Here is a 24,064-nt window from a genome sequence, read left to right on the forward strand (position 1 = left end):
AACGTGGAGTACCGCTAAACCCAGCTTGTCAGGGAAGATCAGAGCAAGCCTGCTCAGGCTTCCAAAATAAAAAAAATATTGATAGAAGAATCTTAATCAGACACCTAAAACTTCACATCCTCCTTGCAGTGAAGGCAAAGAGAATGACTGGGGGTTGTGGGAGGTGAAGTGGTACTTAGCAGCTTTGCTGTGGTACTCTTTGCCGCCTCCTGCTGGCCAGGAGTGATATTCCCAACAGTAATTGATGATCCGTGAACTTACTGTGTCTTAAAGGTACAGTCTAGTCCAAAAAAAACTTTCATGATTCAGATAGAGAAGGTTATATTAAACAATTTTCAATTTTACTTTTATCACCAATTTTGCTTTGTTCTCTTGGTATTCTTAGTTGAAAGCTAAACCTAGGAGTTTCTTATGCTAATTTTTCACCACTAGAGGGTGTTAGTTCATTTGTGTCATATAGATAACACTGTGCTCATGCACATGGAGTTCAGGTGAGCCAACTCTGATTGGCTAAAATGGATGTCTGTCAAAAGAACTGAAATAAGGGGGCAGTTTGCAGAGGCTTAGATACAAGGTAACCACAGAGGAAAAAAGTGTATTTATATAACTGTGTTGGTTGTGCAAAACTAGGTGATGGGTAATAAAGGGATTATCTATATTTTTAAACAATAAAAATCTGGTGTAGACTGTCCCTTTAAGAAAGAAATACAAGAAAACTCTTCCATAGATAATGTAACCCTCTAAATGTTATAAGGTTAATGAAAAATAATAGATTTTTAAACCACTGAACACTAAGGGCTCAATGATCAAAAGCTCATTGGCATGGAGAGAAATTGCACAATTTGTTTTTTGTTTGTTTTTAAAGAGAGAATTGTATTGCAATATGTAATGTATATATCACTTCATCACATCCAATCTCCACCCTTTATAGTAATATAAAAAGCCATCAAGCTAATATTTTACTTTATAAAATATTTTGAAGGACCTTGCACTGCTGTCTAGGCCACTTAGATAATCTTGTAGAGTGTAGAGCTTTAGATCAGTGTTTCTAAACCTGCGGTCCTCACGTACCCCTAACAAAAAGCCATGGTTATTAACCTGCTCTCACCCATCAGCTGATTGTTTCACCTGTGCAGTGGTTCAGCTATAATGAAAACTTGGCCTGTTGGGGGTACTTGAGGACCGCGGTTGAGAAACACTGCTTTTGATTATCAAGTTCCAAAAATGAACTGGTCAAACATGGTGGTGCTGCCTCCATATAAAAAATAAACCAATATATAGTTGGGCTCTCACATATTTTTTGTCTGCATTGATCTTACTGTTTGGAGCATAGAAACATTTCTGTGAATATAGCTGAAGGTATTTAGTCTTTGTAAATTATAAAAACATTAAATAAAATGTAGCATCCCAGCATATATGGCACATAACGATTTTGTCTACAATTTATACATAATTTAATGTTGGAGAAAAATGATGATCATTGAACAATTTAGGAAAGGAGGAGTCATGACAATAAAGTGTGTTTTGCAACGATCTTAGGTGTCTTTTCATCCCTAGGTCTCCAATACACGGCCGAGGTCTCTTTTGCAAGAGAAACATTGACGCAGGAGAGATGGTGATTGAATACTCAGGAAATGTTATCCGTTCCACCTTGACTGACAAGAGAGAGAAATACTACGAAGGAAAGGTAATTAAGTGGTGAGAACTGATAAAAGGGATATGTAATAATATCGTTTATCAATGTATGAAGCTGAGGTTTTTTTTATCAATTACAGCATTTATACTTATTGTAAATTAACACTATAGACTTACCATCCTGCTGGCTTCAGCTCAAAGTAAAGTCCTACTAGGACTTGTTTACAGAAGATTTATTTCCTTAAATATTACTTTCAGGCAGACTAAGCACAAGTCTCACATATCTAGAACGAGAGAGGCACACAGTACAACCCGATTCAAGGTAAAAGAAAAATGTATTATAAAAACACAGCCCTGCTACAAGATGCACTTACAGGGATATAAATAAAAATTAGCTCATCAAAAGAAATAACCAGCCTCAATACAGCTTCTGCTTCTATTTACCGCTCCACACTGTCTGCAGTGATTCTCCAAAAGGATATTTGACCAGATAGCATACTCCAGCACTTAGAAACAGAGAAGGCAGCCTTTCGCTTTGCTGTTTGTTACTGAACTTTCAGTGAGCGTCCAGGAAAACTTAATAGTTCTTTTTAAACCCTACGTGTTTCATCTGCTGATATCGAGCAGACTTCTTCAGGGGTAAAAACAAATATGTCCCTATTAAATAGATTCTCAATTTTAAACCGTTACAGACCGTAAATGATGGGAGGGAGCTGGCAAGAAGCCGTTCACGCCATTACTAAGAAAAATGTATCTTAGTTATAATAATATAAGGTCTTATAAAAGCATATCCTTTTCACCTGATTAAACTCCAATTAAAAACAATTACATTAAAAATAGAAAACAATACAAAGAACTACTACACAGTATATTAGAGGTTAACATGTCTATATCCAGCATATTAATAATTGTTACAAAACACTCTTAGAGAGTCACACTCCCCTTCCCAAAGTTATTTGTAACTTATCCAGATCGAGTGTGTGTCGAGGTTTACTACCATATACTACTTCTTGTGTTTTTCAAACTTTTAACTATAAGTTTTCTTTGAATGAAATTAATCAATACTCATTTACCTTTTCCTCTAAGTATTACCACTTCATATAAAAAAACTGATAGTAAAAGAAAAAAACATAAACATCTCAACTAGGGCTGCATGATTAATCGCATTTGCAATTTAAAACCGCGACTAATCGCCGCGATTTAAAAACTGCAAGATTTGTATGTGATTTCTTCCAAACTAGCTCCATCTAGTGGTTGCTTTTAGCACACATTTGTAAAATTGCTGTTTAACTTTCACTTTCTGTTTGTGATCTAAGTAGCAGCTGATCAATCTATAGAAGTCTAAAAGCAGAGCCCATGCAGGAGAGTGAAGAGGAGGGAAAGCCACTTACTTATATTTCCCCCTAGGTACGTCTGCAGTTTGAAACTTAGGGAATGTAATTATTATGCAACCTCCCACACAATCTCTGCTCTCTGAGAAACGTCTCAAATACATATCAGGTGCAGTTAACCCCACGGCTGCCAAAAAGGCTAAAACTGCAGTCCCCTCTGCTAGCTAACTGCTGGGTTAACTGCATCTACAATGTATTTGATATCAGCAAGGCACAGCATTTCTGAAAGGAGTAGCCCCCCACCCCTACTGCTATATGCCTGTATTGGATTCCTGGACAGAAGCAGGGCTCATTTTCAGACAAGATAAAATATTTTAAAAAAGAAGAAGAAAAAAATATATTTTTTTATATATATATATATATATATATATATATATATATACATACATACACACACACATATATGTGTGTGTGTGATTGTGTGTGTGTATATATATATATATATATATATTTCTCTTGTAAGGTGTATCCAGTCCACGGATCATCCATTACTTGTGGGATATTCTCCTTCCCAACAGGAAGCTGCAAGAGGATCACCCACAGCAGAGCTGTCTATATAGCTCCTCCCCTAACTGCCACCCCCAGTCATTCTCTTGCAGCTCTTGACAAGCATGGAAGCAGTTAGAGAGGTGTGGTGTAATTTAGTTGTTTTTTCTTCAATTCAAGAGTTTGTTATTTTTAAATGGTACCGGAGTTGTACTATTTTGGTCTCAGGCAGAAAATAGAAGAAGAGTCTGCCTGTGGTCTCTAATGATTTTAGCAGGTTGTAACTAAGATCTATTGCTGTTCTCACACATAACTGAAGAGAGTGGTAACTTCAGCTTGGGGAATGGCGTGCAGGGTATCCTGCTATGGGGTATGTGCAGTCTAAATTTTTCTAGAGAAATGTATATGCTAGAAAATGCTGTTGATACCAGATTTATTTAAGGTAAGCCTGATTACAGTGATTTAATAACGACTAGTATCATGCTTACTATTAGAGGTAACACTCTTATTATTTTTTTAAATTACTGTAATATAAAACGTTTGCTGGGAGTGCTTAAACGTTTTTTATATGCTTTCTGGTGATAAACTTTATTGGCGGCCCAGTTTTTTTCCACATGGCTGGCTAAAATTTGCCTAGGATAGTTTTGTTAGGCCTCTCACTGTGTAGACAGGAAGTGGGAGGGGCCTAATTTCACGCCTAGATGCGCATTAACTTTTGCAGACTGAGACATCCAGTTTTCCTGAAGGAGTTCCCTGAATGCTTAGGACCTCTCTGAAAGGTTTTGGTGCTTTCCAAAGTCGTTTGTATGGCAAGGTAGGGACACAGCAGAGCTGTGGCAGTTGGTTGTGACTGTTAAAAAACGTCTATTTCGTTTTTTTGAAACTAAGGGGTTAATCATCCATTTGCATTTACTGCTTTTTTTCACTGTTTTTCAAATTCTGACCTTTTTTATTTTTCTTAAAGGCACAGTACCGTTTTTATTTTTTGCTTGTTAACTTTCTGTAAAGTGTTTTCCAAGCTTGCTGGTCTCATTGCTAGTCTGTTTAAACATGTCCGACATAGAGGAAACTCCTTGTTCATTATGTTTAGAAGCCATGGTGGAACCCCCTCTTAGAATGTGTACCAAATGTACTGATTTCACTTTAAGTTATAAAGACCATATTCTGTCTTTAAAAGATTTATCACCAGAGGAATCTGACAAGGGGGAAGTTATGCCGACTAACTCGCCCCACGTGTCAGAGCCTTTGACTCCCGCTCAAGGGACTCACGCTCAAGAGGCGCCAAGTACATCTAGCGAGCCCATGACGTTTACTTTACAAGACATGGCGGCAGTCATGGATAATACACTGTCAGCGGTATTATCCAGACTACCTGGGTTACGAGGAAAGCGAGACAGCTCTGGGGTTAGAAGGAATACAGAGCACTCTGACGCTTTAGTAGCTATGTCTGATGCCCCCTCACAATATGCAGAAGCTGAGGAAGGAGAGCTTCTTTCTGTGGGTGATGTTTCTGACTCAGGGAAGATGATTCAACCTGATTCTGATATGACAACATTTAAATTTAAGCTTGAACACCTCCGCGTGTTGCTCAGGGAGGTTTTAGCTACTCTGAATGACTGTGACACCATTGCAGTGCCAGAGAAATTGTGCAGATTGGATAAATACTATGCAGTGCCTGTTTTCACTGATGTTTTTCCAATACCTAAAAGGTTTTCTAGAAATTATTACTAAGGAATGGGATAGACCAGGTGTACCGTTCTCTCCCCCTCCTATTTTTAAGAAATTGTTTCCAATAGATGCCGCCACACGGGACTTATGGCAAACGGATCCTAAGGTGGAGGGAGCAGTTTCTACCCTAGCTAAGCGTACTACTATCCCCATCGAGGACAGTTGTGCTTTCTTAGATCCAATGGATAAAAAGTTAGAGGGTTACCTTAAGAAAATGTTTATTCAACAAGGTTTTATTCTACAACCTCTTGCATGCATCGCCCCAGTCACTGCTGCGGCGGCTTTCTGGTTTGAGTCTCTGGAAGAGGCTTTACAGGTAGAGACCCCATTGGACGATATACTTGACAAGCTTAGAGTACTTAAGCTAGCCAATTCATTTGTTTCTGATGCCATTGTTCATTTGACTAAACTAACGGCTAAGAATTCTGGTTTTGCTATTCAGGCGCGTAGGGCACTATGGCTTAAATCATGGTCAGCTGACGTTACTTCAAAGTCTAAGCTTCTTAATATTCCCTTCAAGGGGCAGACCCTATTTGGGCCTGGTTTGAAGGAGATCATTTCTGATATCACGGGAGGGAAAGGACATGCCCTCGACAGGTCTAATAAATCAAGGACCAAACAGACTAATTTTCGTGCCTTTCGAAACTTTAAAACGAGCGCGGCATCAACTTCCTCTAATACAAAACAAGAGGGAACTTTTGCCCAGTCCAAGTCGGTCTGGAGACCTAACCAGGCTTGGAACAAAGGTAAGCAGGCCAAAAAGCCTGCTGCTGCCTCTAAGACAGCATGAAGGATTGGCCCCCGATCCGGTAACGGATCTAGTAGGGGGCAGACTTTCTCTCTTCGCCCAGGCTTGGGCAAGAGATGTCCAGGATCCCTGGGCGTTGGAAATTGTATCCCAGGGATATCTTCTGGACTTCAAAGCTTCCCCTCCAAAAGGGAGATTTCACCTTTCACAATTATCTGCAAACCAGATAAAGAGAGAGGCATTCTTACATTGTGTTCAAGACCTCCAAGTTATGGGAGTGATACACCCAGTTCCAAAGGAGGAACAGGGACAAGGCTTCTATTCAAATCTGTGTGTGGTTCCCAAGAAAGAGGTAACCTTCAGACCAATCTTGGATTTCAAGATCCTAAACAAATTTCTCAGGGTCCCATCATTCAAGATGGAGACTATTCGTACCATCCTACCTATGATCCAGGAGGGTCAATACATGACTACAGTGGATTTAAAGGATGCTTATCTTCACATTCCGATACACAAAGATCATCATCGGTTTCTTAGGTTTGCCTTCCTGGACAGGCATTACCAGTTTGTAGCTCTTCCCTTTGGATTAGCTACAGCTCCAAGAATCTTTACGAAGGTTCTGGGGTCACTTCTGGCGGTCCTAAGGCCGCGGGGCATAGCAGTGGCCCCTTATTTAGACGACATTCTGATACAGGCGTCAAATTTCCAAATTGCCAAGTCTCATACGGACATAGTTCTGGCATTTCTGAGGTCGCACAGGTGGAAAGTGAACGAATAGAAGAGTTCTCTATCCCCTCTCACAAGAGTTTCCTTTCTGGGAACTCTGATAGATTCTGTAGAAATGAGGATTTACCTGACAGAGTCCAGGTTATCAAAACTTCTAAATTCTTGCCGTGTTCTTTATTCTACTTCTCGCCCTTCGGTGGCTCAGTGTATGGAAGTAATCGGCTTAATGGTAGCGGCAATGGACATAGTGCTGTTTGCCCGCCTACATCTCAGACCGCTGCAACTCTGCATGCTCAGTCAGTGGAATGGGGATTACACAGATTTGTCCCCTCTACTAAATCTGGATCAAGAGACCAGGGATTCTCTTCTCTGGTGGCTATCTCGGGTCCATCTGTCCAAAGGTATGACCTTTCGCAGGCCAGATTGGACAATAGTAACGACAGATGCCAGCCTTCTAGGTTGGGGGGCAGTCTGGAACTCCCTGAAGGCTCAGGGATCGTGGACTCAGGAGGAGACCCTCCTTCCAATAAATATTCTGGAACTAAGAGCGATATTCAATGCTCTTCAGGCTTGGCCTCAGCTAGCGACAATGAGGTTTATCAGATTTCAGTCTGACAACATCACGACTGTGGCTTACATCAACCATCAAGGGGGAACAAGGAGTTCCCTAGCGATGTTGGAAGTTTCAAAGATAATTCGTTGGGCAGAGATTCACTCTTGCCATCTATCAGCTATCCATATCCCAGGTGTAGAGAACTGGGAGGCGGATTTTCTAAGTCAACAGACTTTTCATCCGGGGGAGTGGGAACTCCATCCGGAGGTGTTTGCACAATTGTTTCAAAGTTGGGGCAAACCAGAACTGGATCTCATGGCGTCTCGCCAGAACGCCAGACTTCCTTGTTACGGATCCAGGTCCAGGGATCCCAAGGCAACGCTGATAGATGCTCTAGCAGCGCCTTGGTCCTTCAACCTGGCTTATGTGTTTCCACCGTTTCCTCTGCTCCCTCATCTGATTGCCAAAATCAAGCAGGAGAGAGCATCAGTGATTTTGATAGCACCTGCGTGGCCACACAGGACTTGGTATGCAGATCTGGTGGACATGGCATCCCTTCCACCATGGACTCTGCCTCTGAGACAGGACCTTCTACTTCAGGGTCCTTTCAACCATCCAAATCTAATTTCTCTGAGACTGACTGCCTGGAGATTGAACGCTTGATTTTATCAAAGCGTGTCTTCTCCGAGTCAGTTATTGATACCTTAATTCAGGCACGAAAGCCTGTCACCAGGAAAATCTATCATAAGATATGGCGTAAATATCTTTATTGGTGTGAATCCAAGGGTTACTCATGGAGTAAAGTCAGGATTCCCAGGATATTATCTTTTCTCCAAGAAGGTTTGGAAAAGGTATTATCAGCTAGTTCCTTAAAGGAACAGATTTCTGCTCTGTCTATTCTTTTGCACAAGCATCTGGCGGATGTTCCAGACGTTCAGGCGTTTTGTCAGGCTTTAGTTAGAATCAAGCCTGTATTTAAACCAGTTGCTCCGCCATGGAGTTTAAATTTGGTTCTCAAAGTTCTCCAAGGGGTTCCGTTTGAACCTCTTCATTCCATAGATATCAAGCTTTTATCTTGTAAAGTTTTGTTTTTGGTAGCTATTTCCTCGGCTCGTAGAGTTTCCGAGTTATCTGCCTTACAGTGTGATTCCCCTTATCTGATCTTCCATGCAGATAAGGTAGTTTTGCGTACCAAACCTGGGTTTTTACCTAAGGTGGTATCTAATAAGAATATCAATCAGGAGATTGTTGTTCCGTCATTGTGTCCTAATCCTTCTTCAAAGAAGGAACGTCTATTACACAATCTTGACGTGGTTCGTGCTTTAAAGTTTTATTTACAAGCTACTAAAGATTTTCGTCAAACATCTGCTTTGTTTGTTGTCTACTCTGGACAGAGTAGAGGCCAAAAGGCTTCGGCAACTTCTCTTTCGTTTTGGCTAAGAAGTATAATACGCTTAGCTTATGAGACTGCTGGCCAGCAGCCTCCTGAAAGGATTACAGCTCATTCTACTAGAGCTGTGGCTTCCACATGGGCTTTTAAAAATGAGGCTTCTGTTGAACAGATTTGCAAGGCGGCGACTTGGTCTTCGCTTCATACTTTTTCAAAGTTTTATAAATTTGATACTTTTGCTTCTTCGGAGGCTATTTTTGGGAGAAAGGTTTTACAGGCAGTGGTACCTTCCGTTTAAGTACCTGCCTTGTCCCTCCCTTCATCCGTGTACTTTAGCTTTGGTATTGGTATCCCACAAGTAATGGATGATCCGTGGACTGGATACACCTTACAAGAGAAAACATAATTTATGCTTACCTGATAAATTTATTTCTCTTGTGGTGTATCCAGTCCACGGCCCGCCCTGTCATTTTAAGGCAGGTATATTTTATTTTTTAACTACAGTCCCCACTGCACCCTATGGTTTCTCCTTTATCTTGCTTGTCTTCGGTCGAATGACTGGAGGTGGCAGTTAGGGGAGGAGCTATATAGACAGCTCTGCTATGGGTGATCCTCTTGCAGCTTCCTGTTGGGAAGGAGAATATCCCACAAGTAATGGATGATCCGTGGACTGGATACACCACAAGAGAAATAAATTTATCAGGTAAGCATAAATTATGTTATAATTTATATATATATATATATATATATATATATATATATATACACACACACACACATGCGGTTTGTATTTTTATGCTCCCAGAGTGTGTTGGATATTCAGAAACATGTACATTAAGATTCTGTAGTCTTAAATTAAAATTTTATTGGAAAAATTAAGGTGTTATAGTCATTTATAAGAAAATCGCTATTAAATCGCAATTGCGATTTTTTGGGTCCAAAATCGGGATTTTCATTTTTGCCCTAATCTCAACCTAATAGGAAGTATACACAAATACAACAATTTTATGTAAATGCCGCCAAATCTATATTAAGGCCTATAGGTTCATTTCTGTCTAATTTCATAAGTCTGTTTGAGCCTCCTACCGGTGGAGGTATCCAATCTATCACTTTCATTTTAAGATCTTTAGGGTCACTGTTATGATAGTCTCTAAAGTGATCAACCACACTATGGTTTACTTTACCTTTCGGGATATTATATGTGTGTTCCCAAAATCTAGTTTTGATCTTTCTTTTTGTTCTGCCTAAATGGATTTTATTGCATGAACATATAAGTTAATATAAAGTATAGGTAGAATCACAAGTGCATCTACATTTTATATCATAATTCTGATTGCCTATTGCAGAATTTGATCACACATAATGCATGGAGGGGTTTTTTCTTCTGTTATGTGCGATCAGTCCACGGGTCATCATTACTTCTGGGATATAACTCCTCCCCAACAGGAAATGCAAGAGGATTCACCCAGTAGAGCTGATATAGCTCCTCCCCTCTACGTCAGTCCCAGTCATTCTCTTGCACCCAACGACTAGATAGGATGTGTGAGAGGACTATGGTGATTATACTTAGTTTTTATGACTTCAATCAAAAGTTTGTTATTTTACAATAGCACCGGAGCGTGTTATTACTTCTCTGGCAGAGTTTGAAGAAGAATCTACCAGAGTTTATTACTATGATTTTAACCGGAGTAGTTAAGATCATATTGCTGTTCTCGGCCATCTGAGGGAGGTAAAGGCTTCAGATCAGGGGACAGCGGGCAGATGAATCTGCATTGAGGTATGTAGCAGTTTTTATTTTCTGAATGGAATTGATGAAAAAATCCTGCTATACCGTTATAATGACATGTATGTATACACTTCAGTATTCTGGGAATGGTTTTTCACCGGAACTACTCTGTTAAAGGTCACTAATCCTTTTAATAAATATTGTCATGTTAAACGTTTTTGCTGGAATGTAGAATCGTTTACATTGCTGAGGTACTGAGTAAATAAATGTTTGGGCATTATTTTCCATTTGGCAGTTGTCTGCTTTAAATTGTGACAGTTTCGTTTCTCCTCACTGCTGTGTGTGAGAGGGAGGGGCCGTTTTGGCGCCCTTTTGCTACGCATCAAAAAATTCCAGTCAGCTACTATTATATTTCCTGCATGATCCGGTTCACTGACAGATCTCAGGGGTCTTCAAACTTCTTTGAAGGGAGGTACATTCTCTCAGCAGAGCTGTGAGAATTGTTATTGACTGTGAATAAAAACGTTACTCTATAATTTTTTATGTCAAATTTAGTTATTTACTAATGGGAACAAACCTTTGCTAAAAGTTGTGTTATTTTAAACTTGATGCTATAACTGTTTCAGTTCATTATCTCAACTGTCATTTAATCGTTAAAGTACCTCTTTGAGGCACAGTACGTTTTTGCTAAAAAAGATTATAACCAGGTTGCAAGTTATTGCTAGTGTGTTAAACATGTCTGACTCAGAGAATATCTGTGTCATTTGTTCCAATGCCAAGGTGGAGCCCAATAGAAATTTATGTACTAACTGTATTGATGCTACTTTAAATAAAAGTCAATTTGTACAATGTGAACAAATTTCACCAAACTGCGAGGGAAGAGTTATGCCGACTAACTCGCCTCACGCGGCAGTACCTGCATCTCCCGCCCGGGAGGTGAGTGATATTATGGCGCCTAATACATCTGGGCGGCCATTACAGATAACATTACATGATATGGCTACTGTTATGACTGAAGTTTTGTCTAAATTACCAGAACTAAGAGGCAAGCGTGATCACTCTGGGGTGAGAACAGAGTGCGCTGACAATACTAGGGCCATGTCTGATACTGCGTCACAGCTTGCAGAGCATGAGGACGGAGAGCTTCATTCTGTGGGTGACGGTTCTGATCCAAACAGATTGGATTCAGATATTTCAAATTTTAAATTTAAATTGGAGAACCTCCGTGCATTACTAGGGGAGGTCTTAGCAGCTCTCAATGATTGTAACACCGTTGCAATACCAGAGAAAATGTGTAGGTTGGATAAATACTTTGCGGTACCGGCGAGTACTGACGTTTTTCCTATACCTAAGAGATTAACTGAAATTGTTACTAAGGAGTGGGATAGACCCGGTGTGCCGTTCTCACCCCCTCCAATATTTAGAAAGATGTTTCCAATAGACGCCACTACTCGGGACTTATGGCAAACGGTCCCTAAGGTGGAGGGAGCAGTTTCTACTTTAGCTAAGCGTACCACTATCCCGGTGGAGGATAGCTGTGCTTTTTCAGATCCAATGGATAAAAAATTAGAGGGTTACCTTAAGAAAATGTTTGTTCAACAAGGTTTTATATTGCAACCCCTTGCATGTATCGCGCCGATTACGGCTGCGGCAGCATTTTGGATTGAGTCTCTGGAAGAGAACCTTAGTTCGTCTACGCTAGACGACATTATGGACAGGCTTAGAGTCCTTAAACTAGCCAATTCATTCATTTCGGAGGCCGTAGTACATTTAACTAAACTTACGGCTAAGAACTCTGGATTCGCCATACAGGCACGTAGAGCACTGTGGCTAAAATCCTGGTCAGCTGATGTTACTTCTAAGTCTAAATTACTTAATATACCTTTCAAGGGGCAGTCTTTATTTGGGCCCGGGTTGAAAGAAATTATCGCTGACATTACAGGAGGTAAGGGCCACGCCCTACCTCAAGACAAAGCCAAAGCTAAGGCTAGACAGTCTAATTTTCGTTCCTTTCGGAATTTCAAACCTGGAGCAGCGTCAACCTCCACTGCACCAAAACAGGAAGGAGCTGTTGCTCGTTACAGACAAGGCTGGAAACCTAACCAGTCCTGGAATAAGGGCAAACAGACCAGGAAACCTGCTGCTGCCCCAAAGACAGCATGAACCGAGAGCCCCCGATCCGAGACCGGATCTAGTGGGGGGCAGACTTTCTCTCTTCGCTCAGGCCTGGGCAAGAGATGTTCAGGATCCCTGGGCGCTGGAGATCATATCTCAGGGATACCTTCTAGACTTCAAATTATCTCCCCCAAAAGGGAGATTTCATCTGTCAAGGTTGTCAACAAACCAGATAAAGAAAGAAGCGTTTCTACGCTGTGTACAAGATCTGTTATTAATGGGAGTGATCCATCCAGTTCCGCGGTCGGAACAAGGACAAGGGTTCTACTCAAACCTGTTTGTGGTTCCCAAAAAAGAGGGAACTTTCAGGCCAATCTTAGATTTAAAGATTCTAAACAAATTCCTAAGAGTTCCATCGTTCAAAATGGAAACTATTCGGACAATCTTACCTATGATCCAAAAGGGTCAGTACATGACCACAGTGGATTTAAAAGATGCTTACCTTCACATACCGATTCACAAAGATCATCAACGGTATCTACGGTTTGCCTTCCTAGACAGGCACTACCAGTTTGTAGCTCTTCCATTCGGATTGGCTACGGCCCCAAGAATCTTCACAAAGGTTCTGGGCGCCCTTCTGGCGGTACTAAGACCGCGAGGGATTTCGGTAGCTCCGTACCTAGACGACATTCTAATACAAGCTTCAAGCTTTCAAACTGCCAAGTCTCATACAGAGTTAGTTCTGGCATTTCTAAGGTCGCATGGATGGAAAGTGAACGAAAAGAAAAGTTCTCTTTTTCCTCTCACAAGAGTTCCATTCTTGGGGACTCTTATAGATTCTGTAGAAATGAAGATTTACCTGACAGAAGACAGGTTAACAAGGCTTCAGGATGCATGCCGTGTCCTTCATTCCATTCAACACCCGTCAGTGGCTCAATGCATGGAGGTGATCGGCTTAATGGTAGCGGCAATGGACATAGTACCTTTTGCACGCCTACACCTCAGACCGCTGCAATTGTGCATGCTAAGTCAGTGGAATGGGGATTACTCAGATTTGTCCCCTACCCTGAATCTGAATCAAGAGACCAGAAATTCTCTTCTATGGTGGCTTTATCGGCCACACCTGTCCAGGGGGATGCCATTCAGCAGGCCAGACTGGACAATCGTAACAACAGACGCCAGCCTATTAGGTTGGGGCGCTGTCTGGAATTCTCTGAAGACTCAGGGATTATGGAATCAGGAGGAGAGTCTCCTTCCAATAAACATTCTGGAATTGAGGGCAGTTCTCAATGCCCTTCTAGCTTGGCCCCAATTAACAACTCAGGGGTTCATCAGGTTTCAGTCGGACAATATCACGACTGTAGCTTACATCAACCATCAGGGAGGGACAAGAAGCTCCCTAGCAATGATGGAAGTATCAAAGATAATTCGCTGGGCAGAGTCTCACTCTTGCCACCTGTCAGCAATCCACATCCCGGGAGTGGAGAACTGGGAGGCGGATTTCTTGAGTCGCCAGACTTTTCATCCGGGAGAGTGGGAACTTCATCCGGAGATTTTTGCCCAAATACTTCGACGTTGGGGCAAACCAGAGATAGATCTCATGGCGTCTCGCCAGAACGCCAAACTTCCTCACTACGGGTCCAGATCCAGGGATCCGGAAGCGGTTCTGATAGATGCTTTGACAGCACCTTGGAACTTCGGGATGGCTTATGTGTTTCCACCCTTCCCGCTGCTTCCTCGATTGATTGCGAAAATCAAACAAGAGAGAGCATCTGTGATTCTAATAGCGCCTGCATGGCCACGCAGGACTTGGTATGCAGATCTAGTGGACATGTCATCCTGTCCGCCTTGGTCTCTACCTCTGAGACAGGACCTTCTGATACAGGGTCCATTCAAACATCAAAATCTAACTTCTCTGAAACTGACTGCTTGGAAATTGAACGCTTGATTTTATCAAAGCGTGGTTTTTCTGAGTCGGTTATTGATACCCTGATCCAGGCTAGGAAGCCTGTTACCAGAAAGATTTACCATAAAATATGGCGCAAATACCTATACTGGTGCGAATCCAAACGTTACTCCTGGAGTAAGGTTAGGATCCCTAGGATATTGTCCTTTCTACAAGAAGGTCTAGAAAAGGGTTTATCGGCTAGTTCATTAAAGGGACAGATTTCAGCTCTGTCCATCTTGTTGCACAGGCGTCTGTCAGAAAATCCAGACGTCCAGGCTTTTTGTCAAGCTTTAGCTAGGATCAAGCCTGTGTTTAAAGCCGTTGCTCCGCCATGGAGTTTAAACTTAGTTCTTAACGTTTTACAAGGTGTTCCATTTGAACCCCTTCATTCCATTGATATAAAATTGTTATCGTGGAAAGTTCTATTTTTAATGGCTATTTCCTCGGCTCGAAGAGTCTCTGAGTTATCAGCCCTACATTGTGATTCTCCTTATCTGATCTTTCACTCAGACAAGGTAGTTCTGCGTACTAAACCTGGGTTCTTACCTAAGGTAGTTACTAACAGGAATATCAATCAAGAGATTGTTGTTCCATCCTTGTGTCCAAATCCTTCTTCAAAGAAGGAACGTCTTCTACACAATCTGGATGTAGTTCGTGCCCTCAAGTTCTACTTGCAGGCAACTAAAAATTTTCGCCAAACTTCTTCCTTGTTTGTCGTTTATTCTGGACAGAGGAGAGGTCAAAAAGCTTCTGCTACCTCTCTCTCTTTCTGGCTTCGTAGCATAATACGTTTAGCCTATGAGACTGCTGGACAGCAGCCTCCTGAAAGAATTACAGCTCACTCCACTAGAGCTGTGGCTTCCACTTGGGCCTTTAAGAATGAGGCCTCTGTTGAACAGATTTGCAAGGCTGCAACTTGGTCTTCGCTTCATACTTTTTCCAAATTTTACAAATTTGACACTTTTGCTTCTTCGGAGGCTATTTTTGGGAGAAAGGTTCTTCAGGCAGTGGTTCCTTCTATATAATGAGCCTGCCTATCCCTCCCGTCATCCGTGTACTTTTGCTTTGGTATTGGTATCCCAGAAGTAATGATGACCCGTGGACTGATCGCACATAACAGAAGAAAACATAATTTATGCTTACCTGATAAATTCCTTTCTTCTGTTGTGCGATCAGTCCACGGCCCGCCCTGTTTTTTAAGGCAGGTAAATATTTTTTAAATTATACTCCAGTCACCACTTCACCCTTGGTTACTCCTTTCTCGTTGATTCTTGGTCGAATGACTGGGACTGACGTAGAGGGGAGGAGCTATATCAGCTCTACTGGGTGAATCCTCTTGCATTTCCTGTTGGGGAGGAGTTATATCCCAGAAGTAATGATGACCCGTGGACTGATCGCACAACAGAAGAAAGGAATTTATCAGGTAAGCATAAATTATGTTTTTTTTGGGGGGGGGTGTCTACAGGGAAAAATACCTGTTTGAAGTGTTAACCAATTGGTTGTAGACAACGTTAGATGCATAGATTTTAATTTAGAAGGGGCCAGAAAATGTTTTAAATCTTTATTATTCCTAAATATAATATGTGGTTTATCACCTATCTCTGAACTTAATATTGGATCTTGTTTAGAAATATTCCAATGTTTTGCAAACATTTTCTGTGTTAGCTCCTTCAGAGTAAGTTGTAATAAATAATGGATGTTGTTTTGAGATTTTTCCCTCCAGACTTTTTTTTTTTTGGTACTAGCAATTATTTTCTGTCTAGTCTATCTGTTTTATCTTTGGCTGTTTTACACCATTCTTCTTTAAATCCTTTATCCTTAAATTTATTAGTTAGAATCTATGCTTCAGTTTGATCATCTGAATCCCTCGTACAATTTCTCTTTAAACGTTGATATTGTCCAAGGGGGACATTTTAGATCCATTTCCATAGATGTCCACTCTGGACATTTAGCAAATTCTTTCTGTCTATATTCTTTCTGTAGTTTTTACCAGACACTTTATTCTCTCTATCAATATACAGAGTAAGATCAAGAAAATTGATATAATTCTCTGAGATATTACTCGTGAACAGTAAATTAAATGAGTTATTGTTAAGATGTACAATAAATTAATTTTCTTGTTGTTTTGAACCTTCCCAAATAATGAGCAGGTCATCAATATACCTGTAATATTGTTTGATGTTATTCAAAAAAAGGAATATTAGACCAGATCTCTGTTTCTTCAAATTCACTCATATATATGTTTGCAAACAAAGGTGCCATGGTTGTACCCATGGCGGTACCTTGTATTTGTTAGTATTTCTTTTCAAAAGCAAAAAAGTTGTGATTCAAAATTAAATCTGTCCCTTTTAATATGAATATGTTTCTCAAGCATATTCCATTTGTCGCAAGCTGCAATTCCCCTGCAGAAATCACATGAAATCCACAGAGATCCCTCCTCCCAGGATAACCCTTCAAATCTCTGTATCCATAGTATCTTTCACATATGAGTGGATATCCTTAACTATAGGTTGTAGATACCAATCAATATATTTTGATAAATGGTCAGTTATGGAGTCTTTACCAGAGTCTATACCAAAGATGATTGGTCTCCCTGGGGGGTTAACGGGATCCTTGTAGATTTTGGAAGATGGTAGAATATAAGAATACATGGATTTACTTAATAAATATATCTAAATTCATCTTCATTAAGAATTATGTCTTTTTTGGCTTTGATTAATAAATTATGTAATTCTTTGTTAAATTGTTCCATAGGATTAAAAGATAATAATCTATAAGTAACCATTTATAGGCTTCCTTTAGATATTCTGAATGGTTTTGGATTACTAATCCACCACCCTTGTCGGCCTGTCTGAACACCAAATTGGAATTTGTAGATAAATAAGTTCATGTATGTCTTCCATCTTTAACTGCCTTATTTGTAATCAAGATTTTATTAATATCTTCTGTTACCAGTTGATTAAACAGTGGGATATATTGGTCCTTAGATTATATAAAACAGTAAATAAATCCCCGGATAAATACAGGGAGGAAAGGGTAAATAACCTTTTTCTCAAATAGAAATCCCCCTAAGGTAAGCCTATGTAGCCTTAGCCGGGCAGTGCCTAATGCCAAATAGTAAATATGTAGAGTAAGGTAGAGAAAAGAAGCATCAAATGGCATACTTATATTTTAGAAATGGTTAGTAACAATAGTGTGGTTTGGAAAAGGGGGGGAGTGGAAAAATAAAAAATAACTTTTATTATTAATTGATCAAAAATGATGGACATTTCCATCTACACATAACACACACATAATAATATGTCAGATCCATTGTGGGGGGACGGGAACCTCATCACACAGCTAGTGGTCATGTCCATTGCTGCAAACATATTGGAAAGATATCACTAAATGCATAAATGCCACACTAGGACTCAATATTAGACTTTCCCCATGTATAGTTCTGTTGCATAACACCCCCACCCCATTTCCTGTATATACCGTAGACAGTTATTTTGCCGTCTCCTCAACTGTTCTAAACGCCTAATACCTAGATTCTGGAAGTCCACACAGACCCCTAATTTTCCCATGTGGATGAGAGAGGTAGATTACATCTTATCTTTAGAAAGAATACATTACACCTTTATAGTTGAGCAAGATTTCATCGCAGACTTTCTTTATATTTGGGAACAAAGGAAGGCTTGATTTTGGTATGTCGTCCCAATATTGTCAGACCTAAATTTGTGAAATACTATGCTACTCTCCTTAGAGCATGTAGTGATAAAGAACTTAATGCCTATGTATGTATTAATTGCGGTGGTAAACTGTAAACCCTTCTTTATATTTGTGGCTCCCTTAGGAGCTCAGGGATAGACTGCTCTTTTATACCTGCATCATACTTATCTTGGAATTGTTTTCTGCTATATTAATTGTTGTTACTCATTACTGTAACAAAGTACCCTAATTCTATGTCACCTCTGCTGTTACAATGAAAATCAAATGTATAATATTATTCTCTGTTCACTTGTTTGAAAAACTTAATAAAAATAGTTGATTTAAAAAAAAAAACATGTCAGATCAAGACTGACCTCCCATATACATAGCTATATATGTCTATTAAAAGGTGCTGTAAGAACGATATACTGTTCAGAGTTAAGGCTGAAATCACAACCGGCCTCAAAGTGTGTAATGGAGCCACACTCTCCGTGTATGTATCATACAACAAGTCTGTATATAAATCAATTCTCCACTGAATAAGAGAAATGGCAAACCTAGATGATCGTTTCGGCCTCCTTTGGGCCTTGTCAGTAAGGTGCAGCCATATCCTTCTAAGCACATTTGGGAAGGAGTACACATCTGGTTTCCTCCATCACCCTTAGGGAGACTTTTCCCAGGGTCATATTACAAATACAAACAAAAAGAGAAGCAGTCTGCCAGGAACGAACAGCTCAATGGCTTGTTCTATGGCCCAGCTACCATCTGGGATTAGCTTCTTTTAGCCCAAGTGTGCTTTTCACAGTGGGAAACTTTCCTAAAGTATATGTCTGATCCCACCTAACAAGGTTAGTCCAGCCCCTTTGGAAGGTCTGGCCATGACAGGGTATTTATCTGGTGGTCCTCCATCCACATCTTAAATTCACCTGGTTGTGTGGAATGGAGCATTTTCTGCTGGAAAAGTCAATCCTCCGAGTTGGGGAACATTGTCAGAGCAGAATGAAGCAAGTTTCTTTCAAGATAACCTTGTAGGTGGCTTGATTGACACGTCCTTCACAAAGATATAAATTTGCCCGATTCCAGCCTCAGATCACTGATCCTCCACCAAAATTCACAGTGGGTGCAAGACACTGTGGTTTGGTTTATAGGCCTCTCCAGGTCTCCATCTAACTATTAGATGACCAGGTGTTGGGCAAAGCTGAAAATTGGACTAATCAGAGAAGATGACAATACTCCAGTCCTCTGCGGTTCAGTTCTTTTGCAAACCTTAGCCTTGCTCTTCTTTGCTTCTCATTGATAAAGGGCTTTTCTTCTATAAGATACGACGAGTCCACAGATTCATCCTTTACTTGTGGGATATTATCCTCCTGCTAACAGGAATTGGTAGAAGCAATTCAGAAATCCAGCACTTCAATCCTTGATAGGGTGCATACTGCAGCAGGATTACTGCAAAAATCCTCAAAGTAATGTAAAACAAAAGTAGCAGACGCACCACAAAGTCCTTATGCAGAGGTTCTCTTTATTGTCACAAACTGGGAGCCAGGAAAGCAGAACAACGTTTCGGGCTACAAACCCTTATTCATGTTCAACAGGAAGTGGCAAAGAGCACCACAGCAGAGCTGTCTATATAGCTCCTCCCTTGACTCCACCCCCCAGTCATTCTCTTACTCTAAGTAATAGGAAGGGTAAAGTGAAAGAGGTGATAAAATGTTAGTTTTTATTTTCTTCAAGCAAGAGTTTTTTTGTTTAAATGGTACCGGTGTGTGCTATTTTCTCCCAGGCAGCAGATGAATGAAGACTTCTGCCTGGAGGCTGATGATCTTAGCAGTTGTTACTAAGATCCAGAGTAGTTCCCACAGAATGGCTGAGGAGTACTTAAGAAACTTCAGTGTGAGGAACGTTTTTCATGCTATAAGCAGTGAGGTATGTCATTTTTCTCCAACATAGGTGTGTCCGGTCCACGGCGTCATCCTTACTTGTGGGATATTCTCTTCCCCAACAGGAAATGGCAAAGAGCCCAGCAAAGCTGGTCACATGATCCCTCCTAGGCTCCGCCTACCCCAGTCATTCTCTTTGCCGTTGTACAGGCAACATCTCCACGGAGATGGCTTAGAGTTTTTTAGTGTTTAACTGTAGTTTCTTCTGTTATGTGTGATCAGTCCACGGGTCATCATTACTTCTGGGATATTATCTGCTCCCCTACAGGAAGTGCAAGAGGATTCACCCAGCAGAGTTGCTATATAGCTCCTCCCCTCTACGTCACCTCCAGTCATTCTCTTGCACCCAAAGACTAGATAGGAGGTGTGAGAGGACTATGGTGATTATACTTAGTTTTTAGAACTTCAATCAAAAGTTTGTTATTTTACAATAGCACCGGAGCGTGTTATTACCTCTCTGGCAGAGTTTGAAGAAGAATCTACCAGAGTTTTTCTTATGATTTTAACCGGAGTAGTTAAGATCATATTGCTGTTTCTCGGCCATCTGAGGGAGGTAAAAACTTCAGATCAGGGGACAGCGGGCAGTTGAATCTGCATTGAGGTATGTAGCAGTTTTTATTTTCTGAATGGAATTGATGAAAAAATCCTGCCATACCGTTATAATGAACATGTATGTATGCTTTACACTTTAGTATTCTGGGGATGGTATTACACCGGAATTACTCTGTAAAAGTACATTAAACCTTTTATTAGGTATTTTTCATGTTAAACGTTTTTGCTGGAATGTAGAATCGTTTGCATTAATGAGGTACTGAGTGAATAAATATTTGGGCATTATTTTTCCACTTGGCAGTTTGCTTGTGTTAATTATGACAGTTTCGTTTCTCTCTCACTGCTGTGTGTGAGAGGGAGGGGCCGTTTTTGGCGCTCTTTGCTACGCATCAAAAATTTCCAGTCAGTTTTTTCTGCATGTTCCGGTTCATCTCTAACAGAACTCAGGGGTCTTCAAACTTCTTTGAAGGGAGGTAGATTCTCTCAGCAGAGCTGTGAGACTTATATAGTGACTGTGATTTAAAACGTTGCTCTGTAATTTTTATGTTTAAAATTTAATTAGTGTTACTACCCTCACAGAGGTATTATCTAAACTGCCTGGTTTGCAGGGGAAGCACAGTAGGTCCGGTATTAGAGTAAAAGCTGAGCCCTCTGATGCTTTATTGGCCATCTCCGATGTACCCTCACAATGTTCTGATTTGGGGGTGGGGGAATTGCTGTCTGAGGGAGAGCTTTCTGATTCAGGAAAGATGTTCCCTCAAACAGACTCAGATATGACGGCCTTTAAATTTAAGCTTGAACACCTCCGCTTGTTGCTCAGGGAGGTTTTAGCGACTCTGGACGATTGTGACCCTATTGTAATTCCACCAGAGAAATTGTTTAAAATGGATAGATATCTAGAGGTCCCTGCTTACACTAATGTTTTACCAGTCCCAAAGAGGATTTCGGATATTGTTACTAAGGAATGGGATAGACCAGGCATTCCGTTCTCTCCCCCTCCTACTTTTAAAAAAATGTTTCCCATATCTGACACCATTCGGGATTCGTGGCAGACAGTCCCTAAGGTGGAGGGAGCTATTTCTACCCTGGCTAAGCGTACAACTATACCTATTGAGGACAGTTGTGCTTTCAAAGTCCCTATGGATAATAAATTAGAGGGTCTTCTAAAGAAATTGTTTATGCATCAGGGTTTTGTTCTACAACCTATAGCGTGCATTGTTCCTATAACTACTGCAGCTGCTTTTTTGTTCGAGGCTCTAGAGGAGTCTCTTAAGGTTGAGACCCCATTAGATGATATTTTAGATAGAATTAAGGCTCTCAAGCTAGCTAATTCTTATGTTACAGATGCCGCTTTTCAAATGGCTAAATTAGCGGCAAAGAATTCAGGTTTTGCCATTTTAGCGCGTAGAGCGTTATGGCTTAAGTCCTGGTCTGCTGATGTGTCATCAAAATCTAAGCTATTAGCTATTCCTTTCAAAGGTAAGACCCTATTCTGGCCTGAACTGAAGGAGATCATTTCCGACATCACTGGAGGAAAAGGCCATGCCCTTCCTCAGGACAAGACAAATGAGGGCCAAACAAAATAATTTTCGTTCCTTTCGAAACTTCAAAGGTGGTCCCTCTACCTCCTCCCCTGCCACAAAGCAGGAGGGGAATTTTGCTCAATCCAAGTCAGTCTGGAGACCTAACCAGACCTGGAATAAAGGTAAACAGGCCAAGAAGCCCGCTGCTGCTACCAAGACAGCATGAAGGGGCAGCCCCCGATCCGGGACCGGATCTAGTAGGGGGCAGACTTTCTCTCTTCGCTCAGGCTTGGGTAAGAGACGTTCAGGATTCCTTGGCTTTAGAAATCGTGACCCAGGGGTATCATCTAGAATTCAAAGATCCTCTTCCAAGGGGGAGATTTCATCTTTCAAGGTTGTCTGTATCCAGACAGAGAGGCGTTCTTACGCTGTGTAGAAGACCTATATACTATGGGTGTAATCTGCCCAGTTCCAAAAGCAGAACAGGGGCAGGGGTTTTACTACAATCTGTTCGTGGTTCCCAAAAAAGAAGGAACCTTCAGACCGATTTTAGATCTCAAACTTCTAAATTTCTCAGGGTCCCATCCTTCAAGATGGAGACCATTCGGACAATTTTACTAATGATCCAGGAGGGTCAATATATGACCACCGTGGATTTGAAGGATGCGTATCTTCACATTCCTATCCACAAAGATCATCACCAGTTCCTCAGGTTCGCCTTCCTGGACAAGCATTACCAGTTTGTGGCCCTTCCTTTCGGGTTGGCCACAGAGATGCTAGGGTCCCTTCTGGCAATTCTAAGGCCGCGGGGCATAGCAGTGGCGCCCTATCTGGACGATATCTTGATTCAGGCGTCAACTTACCAGCTAGCCAAATCTCACACGGACATCATGTTGGCTTTTCTAAGATCTCACGGGTGGAAGGTGAACATAAAGAAGAGTTCACTTGTCCCTCTCACAAGAGTTCCATTCCTAGGAACGCTGATAGACTCAGTAGACACAAAATTTTCCTGACGGAGATCAGAAAATCAAAGATCTTAACCACTTGCCGAGCACTTCATTCCATTCCTCGACCGTCAGTGGCTCAGTGTATGGAGGTAATCGGACTAATGGTAGCGGCAATGGACATAGTTCCGTTTGCTCGCTTGCATCTCAGACCACTGCAACTATGCATGCTCAGACAGTGGAATGGGGATTATGCAAATTTATCTCCTCAGATAAATCTGGAACAAGAGACCAGAGACTCTCTTCTTTGGTGGTTGTCACAGGATCATCTGTCCCAGGGAATGTGTTTCCGCAGGCCAGAATGGGTCATAGTGACGACGGACGCCAGCCTCTTGGGCTGGGGTGCAGTCTGGAATTCCCTGAAGGCGCAGGGTGTGTGGACTCAGGAGGAGGCTCTCCTTCCAATAAATATTCCAGAACTGAGAGCGATATTCAACGCACTTCAGGCGTGGCCTCAGCTGGCTTCGACCAAATTCATAAGATTCCAGTCGGACAATATCACGACTGTAGCATATATCAATCATCAAGGGGGAACAAAGAGTTTTCTAGTGATGATAGAGGTTTCCAAAATCATTCGATGGGCAGAGACTCACTCTTGCCATCTATCAGCAATCTCTATCCCAGGAGTGGAGAACTGGGAAGCGGATTTTCTCAGTCGTCAGACTTTTCATCTGGGGGAGTGGGAGCTCCATCCGGAGGTGTTTGCACAATTGATTCATCAATGGGGCACACCAGAATTGGATCTGATGGCATCTTGTCAGAATGCCAAACTTCCTTGTTACGGGTCCAGATCAAGGGATCCTCAAGCAGTACTGATAGATGCTCTAGCAGTACCGTGGTCGTTCAACCTGGCTTATGTGTTTCCTCCTTTTCCTCTCCTTCCTCGTCTGATTGCCAGAATAAAACAGG

The 24,064-nt window shown here is 41.2% G+C and overlaps 1 protein-coding gene across 2 annotated transcripts in view; it reads left to right on the forward strand.

The window, feature by feature from the left end:
* LOC128639127 (histone-lysine N-methyltransferase 2A) overlaps positions 1-24,064 on the forward strand; it is a 173,706-nt gene that overhangs the window by 127,573 nt on the left and 22,069 nt on the right. For both annotated transcript variants that reach the window (XM_053691296.1, XM_053691295.1), the window contains one exon: positions 1,558-1,687. In XM_053691296.1, coding sequence (XP_053547271.1) covers positions 1,558-1,687 — 130 coding nt within the window. The remainder of the gene's footprint in view (positions 1-1,557; positions 1,688-24,064) is intronic.

This window comes from Bombina bombina, chromosome 8 (assembly GCF_027579735.1).
Source record: "Bombina bombina isolate aBomBom1 chromosome 8, aBomBom1.pri, whole genome shotgun sequence".
Classification (NCBI taxonomy): domain Eukaryota; kingdom Metazoa; phylum Chordata; class Amphibia; order Anura; family Bombinatoridae; genus Bombina; species Bombina bombina.